Raw genomic sequence first — 18,864 nt, 5'->3', positions numbered from 1 at the left:
TGGTCCACACCTGGCGCTGGGAGAGATTCACTGCTTTCCCCAGGAAGTGGCTGCTCTTTGCCTCCTTGCTTCTCTGCTCACGGGAAAAGGGGAAGGGGTATTTTTTGTGGCAGTAGACTTTGCGATTCTATCAGGAAATTACAACAGGGACTTTAAGATTGCCCAGGCGATAAAACTATTTGTGCAGGTTAAGGGAGAATCATTTGCAGTCTAATGTCCTGCAAAGTTTTAGTATCTACAGGCTGCATTTTCCCCATTTCAGTTAGGTTTTGTTTGGGTATTTATTTCTGCATCATGATATACATTTAAGTGAGCTTCTCAAGCAGTTGTCTTTGGGCAGTCCAGGTTAGTTTCAAATGATACATTCCTAAACATGATCCGATTTCAGTATTTCTATTAGCTATACAGCCTCTGGTTAATAAAAACTCTCAGGCACTGAGAACTCACAAGAGGTGACGAGACTTAAGGAGCTATAATCAGCTGTGGTTCTTGTGTTTATGGAAACATCATATGAGGAGGGACACTGTAAAATGTTCATATTTTAGTTCCATCATTGTTCTAGGATGATTTTGCCTTTCTGTCAGGGGCATGGAGTATGTAACACTCAACCTAAGAGAATATTTACTTAGATCATGAACTGATTTTTCAGAGTTCCAATTCCTTCTGTGGTTCACAGAATCAAGAGCTACCCAAATAAACCTTCCAACAGTGATGGATTTACAAAAAAAAAAAAAAAAAAAACAGTACAAAGAAAGAGTCCCTTTGCTTATTTTAGGACATCCATCAACTAAAATTCTTAGGATTTTTTTTTAGGTGATCACCTCACGTCTCTATTCATTGGTACCCTCATACCATTCTGTGGATTGATTTAAAATATACCTTTATGTTTATATGTAACTGATCAGTTTGCCAATTGCATATCTTATCAACTTATTTCTGGCTTTCAAATTAGTTCCAGAACCAAGAAAATAAAATATAAAGAACTGCAAAAGCTTAAATTTTAAAATAGCAAGAACTCAGTCTAGTCTTGGTTCAGTTATCAGTTGATGGGCTACATTATGGTAACACAACCATTTAAGCAATTTTTAAATTTTTTTGACTAGCGAGTCTAGTGCAGATTAGCATCTCCAAACAATTCATTTTTCAGATGAAACTCTTAAAACCCAGTTCCAGAGGACGGGCTTTAGAAACAGGCAATCTTGGGTTGAATCTGAGCTCTGTTATCGATTAGCTGTATAATCTAGAGCAAGTTACTTAACCTCTCTAGGCCTCAATTTCTTCATCTGTAGATGGTGATACCACCACCTACTCTGTAATGTTGTGGGAAGATGAGAGATGTATGTAAAAGTGCTTATTAGCACTTCCTGATAGACAGGAGTTGCTCAATAAATGTCAACTATTATTACCGTTCACTCTGACCTTCAACTATGTGCTCGTTATGGAAAATGTCTGAACTGCAGATACTTAGAAAAAAAAGTCAAAATTACACAAACAGATTTAAGAGTGGAGAATGACAGTAATGTTAAAAATTTCCCAAGGCATGTATGAAAAGTAGCACCTCCTTCATGGAACATACATTTTTAGAACAGAAACCTTATGGTATAATGGAAAGAACATTAGAGAGTCAAAGTCTTCAGTTCTAACTCTGGCTATGACCTCATCTAACTGTGTGGCTTTTAGCAGGCCAGCTGCCCACTCTGGAGCTCAGTTTCTTCATCTGGCTCGACTTGAATAATCTCAAATAATCTCTAAGATCCTTTGCAACTTCAGAGCTCTTTATTGCATTAATAAAAATTACACCCTGCCCTTCATTGTTTTTTGTTGTTCATGGTGGTGGTGGTGGTTTTTGTTTGTTAACTTGCAATTCAGAGTCATAAGCGATTCGTAAAGACAACACAACTCCAGAACTGATAAAATAATATCAGATTTGCAGAGTAATCCAAAATGAAGTTTTAACAAACAGACAGCAAAAGAAATTCACACTGAAATCTTTTGGATAGGGCAAAAGTAAACCCCAATTTTTATTCTCCAGTCATTTTAGTAAGTTATTATATGGGAAACATGCCCAGTAGAACCATATGCATTCAACTGAAATAGTCTCTATAGAAAACAGTAGGCTGATGGTGAAATAAAATACCACTCTCTTTTCTCTTATCAGGTTGACCCTTAAATAAAACAAAAATCTATCCAGTAAAAGGGCTTTCATGAAGAAATTAAAGAGAGAAATTACAAGTGATAGTGAAACAAGGCATTTTTATAACTGGAAAAACCACCTAAAACAACTGTATGGAGTAAGACGAAAGGAGTGATTACATTGGGAAGAAATTTTACTTAGTGTGATATTTTTGCCTACTTTTTTGTCATAAAAGCCTGCTAAGGAAGAGAGGATATAGATTTCTAGAGAAAGAAAGAGTGTAATATAAAAATGGAGATCACAGTTCCTGAAATACAAGTAGAAAGCAAGGATGAGAAGAGATCAGCAGAAGTTAATCCTCAGAATCAGAGGCAGGAGGAAAAAGCATCGACGCTTTGCTTCAAGAGAAGAAAGAAAGCAGCCAAAGCAATGAAGCCCAAAGCTGGCTCTGAAGCTGCTGATGCAGCAAGGAAGTGTCCCCCAGAAGCTGGAGCTTCTTATCAGCCAGCGCCCCCCGGGGGGGCCTGGGCTTCCATCAAACGCCTTGTAACGCGCAGCAAAAGGTCAGATTCTTCAAAGCAGCAAAAGCCCTTTGAGGCCAAAGTGCAACCTGAAATCAATGCTGAGGATGATAATTCTAAAAAAAAGGCAAAATCCAGACTCAAGATTCCCTGTATAAAATTCACAAAAGAGGAGAAAAGAAGTAATCATTCCAAAATTATAGAAGACTCAGACTGCAGTATCAAAGTCCAACGACAGGCTGGAAGTTTGGATACAAAAACTCTGACTCAATCAGATGACCAGGCAGCAAAGACCAAGTCGAAGCAGGATGTAAGGGAAGATGTCTCACAGAAAGGGAGTGATGAGGTCTGTGAATCAAATGTGAACAACAGCATAACTTCTCCTGGAGAGAAAGTGATTTCAGTAGAACTTGAGTTAGATACAGGGCATTCTGCTATTCAAACAGGAACTCTAATCCTTGAAAAAGATATTGAAACGCTTGAGGAAAAACAAAGCATTCAACTTCAGCAAGCAAGCCCACTGGAAACTTCAGACACAGAACACCAGCTCCCAGTGGTTTCTGATGTCCCTCCCTCACCTGCAGTCCCAGATCAACAAATTCTGGAAGAAGCCAGAAACAGTATCCTAGAAAGTGGACCAGACTGGAAAGACCGTGAAAGTAAAGAGACTGTTGCTGAGGAGAGCAAGCCGAAAGATACTGAACTGAGCCAGGAATCAGATTTTCAAGTAAATGAAATCACTGCAGAAAAACCCAAACCAGAAGAAAGCAAAAGAATGGAGCCAATTGCTATTATTATCACAGACACTGAAATCAGTGAATTTGATGTTAAGAAATCTAAAAATGTCCCTAAGCAATTCTTAATTTCAATCGAAAATGAGCAAGTGGGGGTTTTTGCTAATGATAGTGGTTTTGAGAGTAGAACTTCAGAGCAATATGAAACACTCTTAATAGAAACAGCTTCTTCTCTTGTCAAGAATGCTATCCAGTTATCTATAGAACAGCTGGTTAATGAAATGGCCTCTGATGAAAATGCAAAAAGCAATCTTCTACAGTGACTTAATTTCCATATCATGGGAGGGAAAAAATGCTTAATGGTAAATTATTTTACATATTTGTGGCATTTCTTATTCAGTAACAAATGAGAGATTTAACATCTGTAGAATTTAAAGGTACAATTCAAACCCAGAAGTGCTAAAGAATTAAGTTGTAAAACCCTCCCTTATCACTGAAATGTAGCCACTTCTGGATTGGAGGAAGTCAGTACAGATTGCAATGAAAAGTAATATCCAGGAAATTGCTAAAATGGTTTGTGGAGATTAGACTGCCTGGGAGAAGCAAGATGTATTTATCGAGCACTTGCCATATGCCGTAAGCTCTTTAATGTCCTGATGTCACAAAGCCTGGTTTCCTTTTAAAAGTTCAACACTGTGTATAGGTTAACATCGCATTCTGTTTTCAACAACTTTTTTTTTACAGTGCACTTTTATGTTGTATAAAATGGTGATAAGGTGAGCTATTTTTGTGAATGTGTGACTTATAGCTGTTATACTCCTAGGTAGTAGTCTTATCTCAAAAAAATACTGCAGGGCTTCCCTGGTGGCACAGTGGTTGAGGGTCCGCCTGCCGATGCAGGGGACGCGGGTTCGTGCCCCGGTCCGGGAGGGTCCCACGTGCCGCGGAGCGCTGGGCCTGTGAGCCATGGCCGCTGAGCCTGCGCGTCCGGAGCCTGTGCTCCGCAACGGAAGAGGCCCAACAGTGAGAGGCCCGCATACCGCAAAAAAAAAAAAAAAAAAAAGAATACTGCAAACCAAAAAAATAATAGTTTGATTAAACATGAGTGGTTTTCTAGTCTTGCTCAAGTTCCTTACAAAAGCCATTCACAAATTACTTCAAACAGGCAAATAATTATCAAGTGCAAAGGTGTGGAAACAGGCAGTGCATTTTCCATCTCCATCTTTCTTCTGCCCCAAGCAGACCTGTATAAAAATCCACTTGCGCACGCGGGCTTCCCTGGTGGCGCAGTGGTTGAGAGTCCGCCTGCCGATGCAGGGGACACGGGTTCATGCCCCGGTCCGGGAAGATCCCACATGCTGCGGAGCGGCTGGGCCCGTGAGCCATGGCCGCTGAGCCTGCGCGTCCGGAGCCTGTGCTCCGCAACGTGAAAGGCCCACATACTGAAAAAAAAAAAAAAAAAAATCCACTTGCACATGGGATCATCTGCTGAAAAGCTAAAAACAGGGCTTCCCTGGTGGCGCAGTGGTTAAGAATCCGCCTGCCAATGCAAGGGACACGGGTTCGAGCTCTGGTCCAGGGAAGATCCCACATGCCGCAGAGCAACTAAGCCAGTGCACCACAACTACTGAGCCTGTGCTCTAGAGCCCGTGAGCCACAACTTCTGAGCCTGCGTGCCACAACTACTGAAGCCTACGCAGCTAGAGCCTGTGTTCCGCAACAAGAGAAGCCACCGCAATGAGAAGCCCGTGCACTGCAACAAAGAGTAGCACTCGCTCACTGCAACTAGAGAAAGCCCACACGCAGCAACAAAGACCCAACTCAACCAAAAAATAAATAATTTTTTTAAATTAAAACAACAAAAAGTGGATTATTTTCCATCCAGGAGAAGACAAACTTCCCAAGTAACAAATTACCACATATAACACACAATTCATCTTGCAAGATTAAATCTCTGGAGACTGTATTCATCAATCTCTCCTCAAAGAGGGGAGAGTGGACTCAAAGCAAACCTGGCAGTAAAAGTCATAGGAAATCATAATAATTTAGTGAAAATATTCATGCTTGGCTAAGAATGAGCCAAATACATCTTTCATTGTGCCTATGTGTTGAGAGACACCAGTAAAAATTTTACACGGATGTTGAAAATAAACTTTTTCATCAGTACTTTTAGTCCAGCTAGTCCCTTACAAAAAAAAAAAAAAAAAATGAACTTAATATAACAATGAGAAGGGCTTGTTTGCATTTTATTGTTATTTAAATCATCGATCTCAATGATTGTCACATTTTTTGAAAAAATAAGTAATTGTTTCAACCTTTCCTTGTGTGAAATGGCCCTAATACTGCAACACACTTCCGTACCTCACAGGTCAGGGTTCCTATTGTACAGTCCTCCACTGTCTACACTGAGTGACAGTGTCACTCTGAAAGTAGATGAAGTAATGAAGAGCTTTTGCTTGAGTTGTAAGGTATTTGTACATTCTTGGAGAAAAGAATGTACATTAGATGATTTCAAATGATCTGGTGACTTCCTGCATTATTTATGGATTGCATACAGAAAGTATGTGCTAATTTTCCAATAGAATCTTTGTTTCTTCCTGTAAGTACATATTGAGACCTCTGGCAGAAGAACCTAATCTGACTTTGGAACTGAACCAGATAATGGATATTATTAGCAAGATTCTTTGCTGAAGTGTAAATGTATTCCCCGTATTCCCCCAGATTTTCCTACCTTCATGCTTATAACCTTGGGGGGTGGGGTGGGAGGAAGAGGGAAGCTACCAAAATCCTTCAGTTTCACAAGATGAAAAGTGGATCTTTCAAAACATGACCCAAGAAATCAATTTCATTTAATTGTATAATTTTTAAACATTTTTTTAAAAAAGAATGCTAAGTCATCCTCCCTAAAAACTCTTTTTAATTCACTATATGTGGTGCTAATGGACTTGGACAGCTACCAGCAACTACATATTTAAAAGTGAGCAATTTAAAAAGACTGATTAAAGTTGGTGCATTTAACAGTGTTTTCGAAGAATCCTGCCTTCATTTACTGCAAGGATGGCTCAAGCCATATACTTTCATTGTAAATTTTTAGTAATTTCTCATGAATGAGCAAAAAGTATAGCATTTACCAGTTATTGAAAATATTTTGAAACGTGCAGGTATATTTATTTGGGAGTTTTAAAAACGTGAGGTAAATATGTGTAATGAAATTCTTCTAAGAAAGTAACATTTTATCTAAGTAGTCCTAGGTTTCTGTTTTTTTCCACTGTGGTGTGGTACATATTTGGTTAGAATGTATTATAATTGATAGTTTTTGTGATGAAATGTGTACTCTATTTGCATTCATTCTTAAGTGGTTTCTCCTCAGTCTTTTCTATTGAGAATATCTGGTGAATTAAATAAGTAGGATCCAGTTTGAAAAAGGATTCCAGAAATTAATTGGTCTCAATCTGATTATATCTGCTACATGGCCAAATCCTACTACTATGAATTGTAAGGTGATCTAAATTGTTTTGTTGTTATAGAAATAATTAGGAATCAGATGACTTAGAAGTTTCTCATAAAATTTTTTTTTATTTTAATGGTATTTATTTTAAGCAATGTGACTGACCTTATATGCAAGACATTAAATGAATATAAATAGGTTCTTATTCAATTCACATCCATTTGACAATATTAAAATATCACTTAAAAGGCAATTTAATAACACCACATTAATTTTCCTTTAAATTTGCTGTGGTATAAATGCTGCTTTTAGTGAACATTTATTAAGTAGCTGGGATTCAGTTTCTCTTTGAACTCAATTTTACAAAGCTGGTTGGTTTATCAGGTAACTTCTTCAGCACATTATCTTCCCCCTTTTAAGATTCAAGTATTATTCAGTTTGCTTTACAACAAGCGAATACAAAAATCCTCCTCTATTTTGTGTAGCACTATTCACTTAACATTTTCTCAAAGTACTTTATAGGATATAAAAATAGTCCCTGGTCACATTTAAGTAAAGGTAGCAGAAAACAGAAGAACATTCAAAGAGGAATCATGTTCCCTGCCACCTCCTCCACCTCAAGGAACAATCAGCATTTGGCACAAATGGAGTTCTTCAGAAAAGCTGTCAGCATAATTTTCTTTGAAGATAATCCATTTGACAGCACGAAGTTTGTGATCTTAATTGGTCTACTATTTAATGAAGTCTTAAAAACTCTGATTTATTTCTGAGAGATTACGTTATTTCACCAATATGTGTGAATAGCCTTCCAGCTAAAGGCTTTTAGAAATAATGGATCATGAGAGGGCACCAGTCGAATCTGGCTTCTGCAAAAAATCCAGAGTTAACTGCATAAGTTTCTAACTTCAAGTTGCCTTATTTTTTATAGTTAATAATTAATTTGGGGGGGATTTACAGCAGAATTAACATAATTATTAGGCTTTAGAATCCCATTGTTTGAAAATACCCCTTTAATGTCAACTTTATTCAAATGTGTGAAGTCTGCTTTCTAATTTCACCTGATACTCAATACATTAGGGGTGGACTTTTCTGCCTGCCCTTTCTGCATTTTTAAACATCCTCATTTAAGGTTTAGCGTTTCTTAGTTTCAAATTCCTATGATGTTTTATTGCTTCACAAACATGAAGTTTCTCATTATACAGAATTCAAAATTTCAATATATAGTACATTTTATGGCACATTTTGGAAGTTTTTTTGTAATCCTTACTTAGTTACAAAAAATTAACAGAAAGAAACTACTTAAATTTAGATTAAATTCAATTTATTCAACATGTGTTGGGTATGACACATGCCAAACACTGATAAAGGGGACAGGCTCCCTGCCCTCGAAGAGCTCAACCTAGGGAGCCGCAGCAGCTGAAACTTGGACAGGGGTTAAAGCAAAGAACCACAGTAATGCAGCATCGTGAGTGCATGGAGACTAAAGAGAAAGAGATTCATTTTGTCTGGTATGGGGAGATGGTCATATAAATACAGGGGCAGTTTGATAGCATTCGGTTGCTAAATAGCTTAAAAGTATATTCCTTCTGATTTGTGAACAGGTGCAGAAAAAAGCCTGCATAATGTTACATATTTATAGTAGTTCTTTGTAAAAATGTTAAGTGGATGAGCTATTATGAAAGCAGAAGTTCCAATTTGTATTTCTCATTAAAATTAGTACTATATTATTGTGGATCAGATGCGAATATTAAAGAAATCATACTCTGTAGAAAAAAGGTTTCAACCTGAATTAATATATGTACTGTTAATACAAAATAAATGTTATATTGGCTGTTTATTTTATTTATCCAAATCTTTTAAGAGAAACGTGGTATAGTACATTAATTTCCTAAAACCATAAAGATCACACTGATTAAAACTACTGAGTTAGTACCACCAAAAGTTCTATTCTCCTGAGTGTTGGCCAAACTTTACAAGACATGCCTAAAAGAGCCCACCTCCAGCAAAGAGAAACACAAACACCTCGAACTTGAATTCAATTTCACTGAAATAATTCCATCTAAAGGGCAATTCTGACTTTGATGCCATCTATGAACTTGACAGAAGTGTACTTGTTTTCATCATCTCTTGCTATTGTCACTAGTTGTCTTTTCTGTATTAACCTATAAATTGGTAATAATCTGTATGGTTTTCCAAATTACTAAGCGATCTTTATGTGGAAATGCTTATTCAGATGGTGCCTGCTAAAGCTGAGTGTTTCAAAAGTTCTGTGTTTATTAAGACACTGATTTTCTTCCCTTAACATCAGCAACCCTGTTTTTTTCTTAAGCACAGCCCATTGACAGTAAATAGGCACTATGAAAGAATGTGCTTTCCAAATCTTGGGACCAATTTAAACTTGATAGCGTCTTAAAAGTCCTAAAACTAAACTTTGTTCCAAAATAAAATGTCTTGTTAAGGTACACTGTACATAGGGTATTTAATATTTCACACTTTGCAGAATTTAAAAAATTTTATTAAATCACATCTTTCTAATTTAAGAGAAAAGTACATAACCTTTTGCAACACTTGTCCTCTCAGGCAATTCTGCCCTTAACACTGAATTCTGGAGTTCCCAATCCCTTGGAGAAGTACATACCTTTCTTTTTTTCCCTGAAGCTTGAGATCACTGGAGGCTAAGTTCCTGAACTTAGGGAAAAAAGCAAGTATATGTATATATGTACATGAGCACACTATACATTCACAGAAAATCCTCAGCAAAGCTGGGCACAGACACCACGAACAATTAAGGAAAACCTACGTGAGGGGAGGATGGTGGCTCCTAGGTTGGGAAACTCCCAAACTTAAAACTGTCTCTGTAAATTCCAAACTATCATAATAGCAATGGTAGTGGTGTCCAGCAGTTTCTGCATGTTAGCAAGACGAGACACACTTCCCTCACAATTTGTTTCGTGGCTAGACTCAGATAGGACTTTTGGCCTTATCTTGATATTTATGACAGTGCAATTATAGGGCAGAGATTAAGCCTTTCCTACACTTTTCACAGCTATACTTGTTGCCATAAAAAACAGGCCTTCCAATTCCATATTCCTGGGAGATAGGGAGCACAGGGTGACACAAAAGCAGATGCAGTCATTTGTACACTTGTACTCAAACCTTTTATTCCCAAATCCCTACTTTGACATCTGTACCTTCAGAACACAGGAAGGTCCAGTCAGTATAGCTACAAGTGGGTCTCTGGACCATATCTGTGATCAGTCACAGGTAAGAGTAATGCAGCTACAGGCATGCATGCTCAAACCAATCAAATATCCTCATATATAAATTACAATGCAGAGGTTCCGTGTGGAATAGCCATTTGTGGCATAAAAACTCAACTAGAGGACTTCCCTGGTGGCACAGTGGTTAAGAATCTGCTTGCCAATGCAGGGGATACAGGTTCAATCCCTGGTCCGGGAAGATCCCACATGCCACAGAGCAACTAAGCCCGTGTGCCACAACTGCTAAGCCTGCGCTCTAGAACCCGCGAGCCACAACTACTGAGCCCTCATGCCACAACTACTGAAGCCCGCACACCTAGCCGGTGCTCCACAAGAGAAGCCACCGCAATGAGAAGCACGCACACTGCAACGAGTAGCCCTCGCTCGCTGCAACTAGAGAAAGCCCCCATGCAGCAACAAAGACCCAACGCTGCCAAAAATAAATAAAATTATTTTTAAAAACCCAAAACTTAACTAGAGTATTTCTATCCCCCTGATCAAAATAACTGGTTAGAACTCTTCTTGTACTCCGTGAAGGCTAACATGCACGGAATGCCAAAATAATTGGTCACTCACTATTCAATTCAGGTGAAAAAAAGTCAACCTTTCAGATGTGCCACAAACAGCCTTATCAGTAATTTGGCTTATTTCAGAGTGAATTTCAGAATTACCTTTTTAGTTTCATGGCTTTTCTTCTCTATACTCAATATCTGGCTGGTGTTTTTTTCTGACCTATGGAAGGATTAAAAGTGAATGATAATCATCATGGCTCATTAAGCTCCAAGACTTTCTATATTTATCTGGGTGGTCTTAACCTTTTTTTCATTAAGGTACAATTTACATACAGTAAAATACACCCTTTTTAGGGCACAGTTCTACACATTTTGACAAACACATAGTTGTGTCACCTAGAGAGTATTCGTTTTTTCTTATTCTGATTTCATTGTTCTTTATACCACCTGTGTATTTTAGTTTAATATAATTTCCTGGCTGCATCAGTGAAAACTGCTACTTGCTGCAGAAATTCAAAATAAGGGCTTCTTAGACTCAACATTTAAACCAGGATAAGGAAAGGCACGGCTGCCTTGCACAGCTGTTCAAACTATACAGCCCAACTCCAGAAGCATGCATTTGGTGAGTGACGCCCCCTAGAGTTTATTGTGCATAATTTGCATGGCTCTATGTGGTGGGTCTGAACATAACCACCAGTTTGAGAGATCTGCAAAACTGGTGATGTTAACAGTGAAACAGGAAATGTTTTAAATTTTAAAAAGGAGCCTTCCATTTATATGCCTTTCCTCCCACACTTTAAAATGTTGTGATAGAAAGAGAGGACAGGTACCACCGAGCTCACAGCACAGACTATGCACATATGTGAAAGAAGGGCAATGTTGGGAAATGAGAACTGGTCCAGTAAAAAAATCTTTTGAGACTCACTCCACTGGAATCTTTGGTCTGCATTTTAAAACCTTTTCCCTTATCTTTGCAAATGTTGTATCCTTTTCCTATAGAACCACCATAGGTTCTTTAGATTTTCCTCCCTACAAGGCACTTAGTACAAATGCCAGAAACCAAAAAAAAAATTTTTTTTTCAATTAGGTACTTTCCTACATATGGTTTGGACTAAGTACCATATGGCTTCCACTACAGAAAAATGTGGCAGAGCTAAATTCACAAGATCTCATTCCTCAAAGGCCTGTTTGGTCCACAAAAATCTAACATGAACCTTCCTGAAATTCAGTAATAGCATAGATCAATGGGTAACAACTGCAGTTGATGAAGGCCTCCTTCCCAGGCCTCCTTCCTGCACAAGCCTCTCCCCCAGCTCCCAAGAGAGCAAGGACCAGTTCAGTTGTGCAGAGAAGCTCTCCCAGAGCCCTGCTATTCCTTCAGATTTCTGACATAAAAGGACACCAAGGTTTTCTAATAGCTTAAGGGAAGATCCTTTATTTCCATTATTTTGATACAATATCACCAAGTTGTTTCAATGAAAAAAGTTTCAACATTATATAAATACTGGAAGAGAATTTATCTGGGAGGAAGCAGGTTCATTCTCCCAAGTTGCCCAAGCCCAAGTTGGCTAATCAGTTGTAAAATAAATTTAAGAGAAGCATTTGGTGATGAGGTGCAAAGTCTTAGGATAATATTAATAGTAAATTGTAAGCAGAAATTATGGGGAGGAAAGAGTAGCCTGTATTCACTCAGTATTGGAAGGTACAAGAACTCTATTAGAGAATGTCTCAGCCGTCTCGGAGAATGAAACTGGTGGAAGGAAGTGAGGGAAGAAAGGGATAAAGAACAGCAGCTTAGAAAGCCAGTTGTTGAATCACAGTTGAAAGAGAAAGTAAATTTCAGAAAATAATATACAGGCCAAACTCCGAGGTTGTGGCTATGAAGAAAAGAAGCAAGAGGTAAGAAACTAGGGAGTATTTACTCAAATGTCCCTGGATTTATCTCTTGACCAGGCAGAACACCAAAAACTGAGTTTGATGTCTGATTAGAAGAACAAATGTGATTGAGACTAAAATTCCGAAGCCTTAATGTTAAAGACTTACAAGAATCCTCAGAAATGCTTGATATAACAAGCACACTAAATGTGATACTTTAAAAAGTTATCTGCTGCTGTACAGGTAAATTGGAAGCATCTTGATCAAAGAGGGATGTCAATATATTTCAGTACCTAATATATTATGGGATTCAAGAAAGATTCTCATTAGTCATGACTCTATAAAGTGAAGCAAGATTCAGGAATAGCTAAGTATTAAATAAATGTGAATTAAGCAAACAGTGATGCCAAATTTGAGCATAATGTAAAATAGGCTTTTAAAAGGTACACTGGTGCCACCTTTTGGCCAGATTAAATATTTACACAAATTACAAACTACGATCACATTTTAATTTCAGGGAGACCTTATTACAGACACAATTGTTTAGTTCAAAGGTTATATGAACAGACTTAAAACTGTCTTGTTGCTTAATACATCTATGGTTTTTAATAATCACATTTTGTACCTTTGAAAAGATGGCATAAAAGTGAATACAGATAGAAATTTAATTCTGAACAAACACATCTCATAGCCCATAAGAACTGTATTAACTTCGAAGATGACTGGGACAAAAATCGCTAAATTTAAGTTTTGTATCCTTTAGCTCTTAACAATCCTCACAAAACTTACTTTGCCCTTTTAGACCAGGAGTAGCCTATCTCGGCACTACTGACATTTTGGGCTGGAAAACTCTTCGTTGTGGGGCCTATACTCTACACTGTGAGATGTTTAGAGCACCCTCGGTCTCTCTACCCACTAGATGCCAGCAGCAACCTTCCCCTACCCCCACCCAGCTGTGACAACCCAAAACACCTCCACATTGCCAAATTTCACCATGGTGCAAGGGGACCACCCCGTGTGATAGTTAAATTTATGTGTCTAACTTGACTGGGCCATGGGATACCCAGATATTTGGTCGAACATTATCCTGGATGTGTCTGTGTTTCTGGATGAGATTAACATTTGAATCAGTAGACTGAGTAAAGCAGACTGCCCTCTCTAACGTGAGTGGCCCTTGTCCAACCAGTTGAAGGTCTGAATAGAAATAGCTGACCCTCCTGAGAGTAAGGGTAACTTCTGCCTATTAAGTTGGGACATTGGTCTTTTCCTGCCTTTGTGATTCTCAAACTGCAAAGTTTGGACTGGAACTACACCATTGGCTTCCCTGGGTTTCCAGCTAACCAACTGTAGATCTTGGGACTTGGCCTCCATATCTGCATGAGCCAATTCTTTATAATCAATCAATCACTCAATCTTTCTCTCTCTCTCTCTCTCTCTCTCTCTCTCTCTCACACACACACACACACACACACACACACACACACACGCAGTGTGGTTCTGTTTCTCTGGAGAACCTGACTAATACGTCCTGGCTAAGAACCACTGTTGCAGATTACGCTACTGGAGGAGATAGAGAGAAAATAGGGAAGAAAGGAAGGAGCAAAGCAAGAAACTTCTGGGAAATGACTACATAGTACCTTTCTTTCCAGAGATGGCAGTTGGAAAGCACTTGATTAGGACACCACTTTTCTATTAACACAGATTATGGCTGGTAAGAATTGGACTCACTGATGCATTTTTGCATCACACATCCAAAATGTTACCTGGTACAGAGACTACTTACCTCAACACTAGGAAGACAACATTTGGCAGACACTGCTGTAAAATAAGAACACATTCTATAAGCTGAGTTAATAAAAGGTTTTGTTTATGATCAAGTCACATTAATTTATTTGTCATGATAAAATACATGAAATTCACAGTTTTCATTCCAAATGGAGAATACGAAACTTTCTGAAATAATGTTTCTGAAGCAAACTCACAATACATTAGGTGGAAGAGTTTAACCATACAATATATTATTGATTTCAGTCTCCTGTATTATGTGTTACTATTACTAGTACTTTGAAGATTTCTTCAGGGGCCCTTTTTCATTGTACAAGTTTTTGCTTTTTTTCTTTTTCTTTTTTTGGCCGTGCTGTGCAGCTTGTGGGATCTTAATTCCCCGACCAGAGATCAAACCCAGGCCTTCGGCAGTGAAAGTGCAGACTCCTAACCACTGTACCGCCAGGGAATTCCCTTTTGCCTTTTTGTTTTGGTACAGGTTTTTGAAATCCAAGTTTCTTTGAAAGTATTTTAAGTTGATATGTTATTTAATCTGATTAAATGACTTTATTTGGCACAAAATAGAAGAGTTGATGACAGTTAACATCAATTGCATTGGAGCAATATCTACTAATTAATCAAGTGTGGCACAGATATACACTGAAGCACAAAGGATTATTCCAGGTCTTGAAGACAAAAATCACAGTTTGTAATTCCTTATGTTTAAGACAGCCAGGCATAGGACTGTATAATCTCACCAGTTTTCAAAAAAGTCCAACCATACAAACACAGAAGTACAGCAAAGAATAAAAATGTACAGATTTCATTCTTAGGAATTCAAAAATTAATTATAATAAAATACCATAGAGCTACATTTAGTTTAAAACATACAAAGATACAAGTTACATTATGAAAATTCTTCACATTGCCTATTTTTACCTCAATTACTACAAAAAAACGGATACTTCTCAAGGATCTGAGTTACAACATCAAGAATTTGCCTGTGCAAATAAACATCAGTGGAATTATACATTTTCCAGACTGTCTTCTTCCATGATTAATATGTATTTCCTTCAGTTTTAAGTGAAGCCTTACTATTTTGACAAAACATAATGAATTACTCGGTTATTTGCCCTGCTCCATTTCTGGTCTCCATCTACTTTTTAGATGACCTACATCAGAGAAATGAAAATGGTATTTTCTCCATTGCTTTTGTTCCTTTTCCTATATGTAAATAATATGTTTGGGGGAACTTTAAATAAAGTTGCACTTGGCAAAGTTTCATTCCCAATAACACCAAAGAATTAATATCCTCCTTGTTAAAGGCTGAAGAGAAATACTGATGGTTAAACTATGGTAAGTAGAATAGGAATTCTAGCAACACTGCTGTTTCTAGAGTATTTGTAAAAAAAAAAAAAAAAAAGAATTCTGCCAAAAAAATAAGAATTCTGCCAATTAATTATTGAGTATTAAGTAGTACATGACTGCTTTTAAGACATTCTAGAATTTATGAGTTGGAATACTAAAGTTAATAGGTTTAGCTGCAGAAAACATGTAGAATGTAGTTTTCTTTATATGGTTGGTTTTTACCAGTAATACTGATAGAACTTAACACAGTTTTTTTTTTTTTTTTTTTTAACACAGTTTTAATACAAATCCTCACAACACCCCTGTGAGGTAGGGATTGCTTACAGACACTTTACAGATGGGAAGTCAGAAAATCAGAGAAAGAGATAATAATCTCAGGAGATAAATCAAGAAATTTTGGTTTTCTTATAAGGCAGACTGCACTTATCAGATACTGAGTTCTGACAATAGGCTAATAAGGACAAATACTGAAACAGTCTGTTTTCCTCCAGAGAACAACTATATGTGGGATCTAGAAAGAAGGGAAAATTCTAAGCTGATCCAAAGGGAAAATGTCTGTCTAGTACTTGCCCAATATATTAAGGTGTACACAGCATTTCCAGTTTTAAGAGTTTGGTAATCATCATGCAAACCATACTATATGGCTAAGATAATAGCTCCATTTTACAAATGATGTAGTCAAAACTAAAGGGTTTTGCTAGAAGGACTTTTTTATACAAAGTAGATTTTTCTTAGTGAAGAATCATGTCTTAAAAAAATACACTCAGGGCACAGTGTTAGTCATAAAATAGCTATTTTAAAAATATTCCTGCTGAATGAATGAAAAAGATAAAACTGGGGTCATTTCCCACAGTGAATAGTGATTCACTGGCTCTCTGGAACCCAGGTTTTGGGATATTTTCCTATAAAATGGAGTAATCATTTTCCCACTTCCTAATACAGACAGAATACTGTGAAGATGAAGGAAAAGAACATTTGTTTTGAATTCCTAATATTAAAAGGAACTTTATGAATAAGAATAAAAATACAGTTAAGCACTCCTTTCTTAACACCCAACAAAAGTAGATATATCTCTGCTTTAAGTTAATGTTGTCTATCATGAACAGTCAGCCAAAAGCAAACTTTTGCCACATCCAGACTCTGGCCTGAACTGCTGCCCTACACCACAATTCATATGCACACTTACTCCCACCCTTTAGCTATACACACTTTTTTGTGTCAACGACTAATGACTGAGCAAGTAGGAAAGAAAACAGAAGAGAAAAATCAGGAAAATTTTTATCTAAATGAGAAAAATAAAACTTTACTTGAAGGCGGCTAGGGAATATATCTAGAATAGCCTAAGATACATGAAATCAATGTTAATATTTGTGTTCATCCTATGAGATGAAGTCTTTGAAGACAGTATGAGCTTGAATAATTACTTAAATGATTTACATATAAGATTAGATGCAGTTCTGACACTAAAGAGCTATACATTTGTTTTAACTACTCCCAATACAACTGACTCTGTATCAATAGCTACTTAGATTTTGCTCTTAACATATGTCAACCTGGGCCCCACAAGGCTTCCCATCCATGTCTACGACAGAAACTCAACCACCTTAGACAATGCCCATTGGTTTTCTTCATTCACTCCTTAAGAAAAACTTATCAGTTCATAATTCACCTAAACTCACTGATAACCCAGAGAAAACCTTTGTGCCCTCAGAATGAGCTGGATTTCTCTTTGAGCTACATCCTGACTGAACTCGGATACTGTTGAGGAACTCTGATGTCAGGAAATAACCGCAGAAGTGAGCAGTCAGGAAGGAGATCAAACAGTTTCTGTACGTAGTTTAATTCTAATCTTCACAAACCAAATTTATTAAATTTACTAAGATACCTGTGAGGTTTAGAATTTAGCAGGGCAGCATACAAAAAAAGATAAGGCTGTTCTGAAGCCTCTCTCTTTTGTTATCCTTGACTATCTAGTATTTTAAATTTAAACATCTCAGAAACAATTTACGTCTATACTCTGTGGTGAAGTTTAACCAGCTATTTCCCAGCTACACAGAGCAGGAGAATCTATCATTCAGTCCACCAATTTTAATTTTTCTGGAATTTTAGCTTTGTAAGTTTCACCAATATAAAAGGGAGTTAAGTTGATTCATAGAGGGAAGGCTGTCATGCATTTTAAACATAGTTCTAGGACAATGACTATATCTACTCTACTGGTTTTATGGACCAGAAAAAAGTTTAAATTGTGCCACTGAAAAATTACCTTTTCAGGTGATTATTAGAAAATTAATGTCAACCCAGGTAGCCTATAAAATCCTCTGATACTGTGGGTAGAAAGATAATTTGTATTTTATCATTTACCTCATAAGCTCATGTAAACCTCTGGTCATAAAAATCTCAAAACTCCCTTACGGTCTTTTTTTTTTTTTTTGCAGTACACAGGCCTCTCACTGTTGTGGCCTCTCCCGTAGCAGAGCACAGGCTCCGGACGCACAGGCTCAGCGACCATGGCTCACAGGCCGAGCCGCTCCGCGGCATGTGGGATCTTCCCGGACCGGGGCACGAACCTGTGTCCCCTGCATCGGCAGGCGGACTCTCAACCACTGCGCCACCAGGGAAGCCCCTCCCTTAAGGTCTTTAAGAAAACACTCTAGATTAAGACAACAACACTAGGGTGTCAGTCAACACAGATCTATCTGAATTTCTGTCTCTAACACCAGGGACTTCTATGCTTATCTATGTGTATGTATCTTACTGTTTAAGTTTTTGTGTGTGTTTCTGACTCTTCTCCCTTTCTCTCTCTTAAATATTTTTTATTGAAAATGAGGTATGCTCAGTGTTAAAAAAAATAAAGCCACATAAGATGTTGCAGAGCTAGTAAGTAAAAAGTAAGTTAAAACTACTCATGATTTGGTATAGCTATGCCTTAAAACAAATGATTTATACATTATAACATGTAGTTATGCACTAAAAACTATTAATTCCCTGTATGGCAGAAAATATTTTAAAATAATCCTCATAAGGGCTTACTTCGTGTGGAACATTAACCAAAAGTGATAGTCTAGAATATTCTTTAAAAAAGATTTCACTTATTTCATATTCAATTTGATTTTACAGATTCTACAACCTGGAAAAACTTCCATACTTCTATATTGATTTCTAATTTCTAAATTGTGATTTAATTTATGAAAACTTCACAGCCCTAATTGAAGGTTACATTTTAGTAGCTATGTATCAATATATCTTAC

At 37.4% G+C, this 18,864-nt stretch overlaps 1 protein-coding gene across 1 annotated transcript; it reads left to right on the top strand.

Moving 5' to 3' along the window:
• Positions 1 to 2,425: 2,425 nt before the first annotated feature.
• Positions 2,426 to 3,712, top strand: AKAP5 (A-kinase anchoring protein 5). The gene has a single exon (XM_065871447.1). It carries the CDS (start codon positions 2,426 to 2,428, stop codon positions 3,710 to 3,712), a length of 1,287 nt encoding a protein of 428 aa, XP_065727519.1.
• The last annotated feature ends 15,152 nt before the right edge of the window (positions 3,713 to 18,864 follow it).

This window comes from Phocoena phocoena, chromosome 2, assembly GCF_963924675.1.
Source record: "Phocoena phocoena chromosome 2, mPhoPho1.1, whole genome shotgun sequence".
NCBI classification, from domain to species: domain Eukaryota; kingdom Metazoa; phylum Chordata; class Mammalia; order Artiodactyla; family Phocoenidae; genus Phocoena; species Phocoena phocoena.
This window is presented reverse-complemented; position numbering and strand designations above follow the sequence as displayed.